The sequence below is a fragment of the Engraulis encrasicolus genome, chromosome 18 (assembly GCF_034702125.1).
Source record: "Engraulis encrasicolus isolate BLACKSEA-1 chromosome 18, IST_EnEncr_1.0, whole genome shotgun sequence".
Classification (NCBI taxonomy): Eukaryota; Metazoa; Chordata; class Actinopteri; order Clupeiformes; family Engraulidae; genus Engraulis; species Engraulis encrasicolus.
This window is the reverse complement of record NC_085874.1, coordinates 14,699,728-14,704,727: the sequence shown is the minus strand read 5'-3', so window position 1 is coordinate 14,704,727 and position 5,000 is coordinate 14,699,728. Positions and strand designations below refer to the sequence as shown.

Below are 5,000 nucleotides of genomic sequence, written 5' to 3'. Positions count from 1 at the left end.
GGCCCTGTCCGACGAGCCACACCCCCTCTTGAAGAGAGAGAGGGTCTTGCTTATCAAGCTACCTGCCAGAAGACGGTATGCCAGATACCACCAAGAATTGTATTGAAGTTCCTTGAAAATACGAGCTGTCAACCTCGACCTCCGTAGCGCTTGTGTGCCCACTCTTTTCCTCAGAAACCGTCAGTTCATGCAACGCATAAAACAGCCTCGGAACAGCGAATCATGCGATTAACCTAATCACAACCTGTACCAGCACGAAGTTTTGCACGAACAGACAACGTATGCGACAAAACAACAAGAATAAACTCATTACGCTCATTTCATTGTTTTGTTTTCATTGCATTGTTTTCTCCACGCTGTAAAACGTGTGCTGGGGGATTTTAGACAGGATGTGTCTGTGCACGCGCGCGGTTGTGAAAAGCAGAGTAGAACGCACCGTCCGATCTGTCTCTGTCATCCCGTTGACTGTCAAAATTTGGCCTTTAGAAAATTTCCCGGATTTTGGCTTAAAATATGGGAATTTTCCCGAATTTTGGGAGCTCAAAGTTGACAGGTATGTTTCTAGGTAGACTTTTGTCACAGTCTTCTTCCATTCAGTGCAGATCACATAACTGTAAAAATGGCTCAATTTACTTTGCACTACATCAACAGAGTAACATCAGCAGCACTGATATTAGAGTTTAAATGAAGAGAGAAAATCTCATCAATGCCTGAGCGAACCTGATGACGCACAGAGGCGAAACGCGTTGTTCGCTCTGAATAAACGAGCATAAAGTCAAGAAAGTGTGCGGTAAACTTCTTTCTTTTGAAGTATTGAACACTCCCGCATTGACCAGCACCTAGAAGCTGTGCACGGATCTTTGAACTGTAGAGAAAATCTTATATGCAGATACTGTGGGTCAAACTCAAGCTAGTAACTCCTGTCCTTTTGTTTTGCTAATGGATTTTTGTCACGTTGTCACCCCACCATCAACATCGGCAGAGCAGCTTTTTCGGGGGCTTTCCCCCATTTGACATCCCAATTACAGAATGAGGAAGGGACCTTTGCATAATGCTTTTGCAAGAGATTGAATAAAACCTTGATCATCGATGACGTCATGTCTCGCATCACAAGTCCACAACCAACAGGACTGGAGGTACTAGTTGGAGGTCAAGTCAAGTCAAATGTACTTTATTGTCAAAACTCTATGTGAAAGGGTGGGGGGGGGCCCTTTCAGATCACTTTATTCTGGGCCTAGCCAAAGCTGTCAGTGGCTCTGAGCACAGGTGTACCCAATACTTACCCAGCAAGTCATTTGGGGACATCAGGGAAAATGTAAGGTTGTTTTCATTGTACCTCATATTCTTGATGTAGTCAAATGTGGTACTGGAAAGTTGGAAAAAGTATTCATATTTTTTCCAATAAATCCCCTCAAGTTCAGAGTACACTCACAGGTCATAGAAGTTTGTCGAGCATTATCAGGCAAATCATGCATGCCAGCTATATCTGCAGAAAGATAATTAGATGTCAAAAGTGCTTTTTGTTTCTGTCTGATTGCAGAAGTGATTTTGTGCGCATAACTGGACAGAATACAGCCGATAGGGAAATTGGAAAAGCAATTGACAAACCGAATCATCTGTCTGGGCCAGAAGTACCGATTGCGTCTTACATTGTGATTCAAAGATTTTACCACCTAAGGACTTTTCTTCTCAAATATTGTCTTCCATCTGAGATTCAGATGCAATGAGCTAGAATGAAAGAAGAAGAAATTATAATGATACACTGATGCAAGGTTTCAAGGATACAAAGATACAAGGAGTGATATTTGCCACATGCATAGAATTACTAAGTAAAAGCTGAGTTTTATAAATTACAAAGTAAAGAGTTGTCTGCCTGTACTGTGTGTGTGTGTGTGTGTGTGTGTGTGTGTGTGTGTGTGTGTGTGTGTGTGTGTGTGTGTGTGTGTGTGTGTGTGTGTGTGTGTGTGTGTGTGTGTGTGTGTGTGTGTGTGTATGTGTGTGAGAGAGAGAGAGAGAAAGAGAGAGGGAGAGGGGGGGAGTGAGAGAGAGAGAGAGAGAGAGAGAGAAAGAAAGGGGGGGAGGGAGGGAGAGAGAGAGAGAGAGAGAGAGAGAGAGAGAGAGAGAGAGAGAGAGAGAGAGGGACATAGATCTCAATCTAGCCTTTTTACTGATAAACACCAATATTGTGTCTGTGTGTGTGTGAGAGAGAGTAATATATCTCAATCTAGCCTTTTTGCTGGAAAACAGTTGTGCCAATATTGACTGTGTGTGTGTGTGTCTGTGTGTGTGTGTGTGTGTGTGTGTGTGTGTGCGCGTGTGTGTGCATGCGTGCGCGTGCGTGCGTGTGTGTGTGTGTGTGGTACCAGGCTCCTGAGCGTGCTGTGCTGTAGTCTGGACACCCTGCTGCTGCTGGAGGCCCAGTACGGGCTGGGGGACATGCTGCTACAGGCCCAGAGGGACAACCTGACCCACCCCGACACCGGAGAGGGGTGAGCGACACACACACACACACACACACACACACACACACACACACACACACACACACACACACACACACACACACACACACACATACACACACACACACACACACACACACACACACACACACACACACACACACACACACACACACACACACACACATACACACACACACACACACACACACACACACACACACACACACACATACACACACACACTGTTTGATTATTTTATTTGGGAGGACCTATAATTATTGAAAAATAATGCAGCACCCCAAACAATATTATGCAGTACTACAGTATTATACTATTGTACGTACACACACACACACACACACACACACACACACACACACACACACACACACACACACACACACACACACACACACACACACACACACACACACACACACACACACGTTAGTCACCTACTAGCCTGCGCAAAAATACACACACACACACACACACACACACACACACACACACACACACACACACACACACACACACACACACACACACACACTGTTTGATTATTTTATTTGGGAGGACCTATAATTATTGAAAAATAATGCAGCACCCCAAACAATATTATGCAGTACTACAGTATTATACTATTGTACACACACACACACACACACACACACACACACACACACACACACACACACACACACACACACACACACACACACACACGTTAGTCACCTACTAGCCTGCGCAAAAATACACACACACACACACGCAGGCACGCACACACACACAGTGTATTGTACACATTGCATGGCACTGCATTACTGTCCAATGTTACTGCAGTATATCAGCTTGATAGTTGAGTCAAGTCAAGTCAAGTGTACTTTATTGTCAAAAATCTATGCAGTTAAACTAGACATAGAGATTGACAATTCTATTGCGGTCCAGTACCTGTCTGAGGCACCATATACTGTACTGTAACTAGCTCCCTCTGCCTCTCTCCTCAGGGAGTTCATCATTGACGGGCTGTCCGTGGAGCGCAATCACGTGCTTGTGCGGATGAGCATCATCGGAGGCCCCTCTGAGAGAAGACTTCCACCAAGGGCCCTAGCCAAGGTGTGTGTGTGTGTGTGTGTGTCTGTGTCTGTGTGTGTCTGTGTGTGTGTGTGTGTGTGTGTGTGTGTGTGTGTGTGTGTGTGTGTGTGTGTGTGTGTGTGTGTGTGTGTGTGTGTGTGTGTGTGTGTGTGTTTCTGTGTCTGTGTCTGTGTCTGTGTCTGCCTGTGTGCACATGCATGTTTCTTTGCTTGCTGGGCTCCATCCAGTCAAACACCAACTCAGAAGGATTTTTCTGTGTCTTCCATCTGTCTGTCTCGGCCGATGTAGTTGGCTGTCTATGTTTGTGTCTGTCTCTTTCGTTCCTCCTTTGTCCATCCATCTGCCTGTGCATACATTGTTGTCTGTGTTGGAAAGAAGCAGAGATAATGAGATAGATAAAGGGAAAGGAAGTGAAGGGGAGAAAAAAAAGTGATATCCTGTCTGCGAGCGCGCGTGTGTGCGCTGGCGCTCCGAACGTCTCCGCTGTTCCCAGCCAGTCCTTCGGGAGAGCTGAGACAGGTTTCAGTGACACGCTACTGATCAGTGATCAGTAGAAAACACCCTCTCCCGCAGTGCCGCTCAGCACAGTGCCTGATAATATCACACGGTTGGCAGGAGAGGGGGGGGGCATGCCCCTCACAGATGGAATAAGGGAGGATAGAAGCTGTCGGATTCACACGGAAAGAAGGGGTTTCAGGCCTGAGCATTACATTACATTACATTACATTAGATTATATTCAGTATGCTATCTCAGAGCAGTAAGGTGCCAAGGCAGTGCAGGATATGAGTGCATGTGATAGAAGGAAGTTATTATGTCTTCCACCCACATTTTCTTCTGCTAGTCTTGTGTATGAATCTGTAACTGTACTATTCTGTAGCCAATACCATTCCACCATAGCTGTCCCATGACCGTTACATTGTTTTTTTAAGGCATATTTGCCGCTCCTACATGCATGGAATAAATCATTTCCTGTCTTGTCTGTCTGTCCGTGTGTCCTCCCGTGATGTCAGTGGTCGTCTTCGGGGGGAGCCAAACACCCAACATCACCAGAGCTGTTTTTTAAACAAAACAAAAAAAGATTGACGTATATACGGCTCTGGACATCACATGCATTCAGTGTTGGCCAGATGGCCAGGTTACCATTTCTGATTGCCCTTGTTGTGCTTGTATTTGCAGGGGAGCGATCCATACCCTTGGCCCATGTTCTGCTCCTACCCCGTGCCCAGGCAGTACATCCTCGATGGGCCCAAGACATCCAGAGGCAGGCAGGGTAAGGAGGGAGCCTCTGACCTTTACTTAACATGACTTTGGTTTGCCTGCTCTGCCAGCCAGACACTGGACTGTAGACACGCACACACACATACAGAAACGTATACACACACACACACACACACACACACACACACACACACACACACACACACACACACACACACACA

At 45.9% G+C, this 5,000-nt stretch overlaps 1 protein-coding gene across 2 annotated transcripts in view; it reads left to right on the top strand.

Moving 5' to 3' along the window:
• tbc1d32 (TBC1 domain family, member 32) overlaps positions 1–5,000 on the top strand; it is a 92,148-nt gene that overhangs the window by 52,613 nt on the left and 34,535 nt on the right. For both annotated transcript variants that reach the window (XM_063223081.1, XM_063223080.1), the window contains exons 24-26: positions 2,367–2,489; positions 3,473–3,581; positions 4,738–4,831. In XM_063223081.1, the coding sequence (XP_063079151.1) occupies positions 2,367–2,489; positions 3,473–3,581; positions 4,738–4,831 (326 nt within the window). The remainder of the gene's footprint in view (positions 1–2,366; positions 2,490–3,472; positions 3,582–4,737; positions 4,832–5,000) is intronic.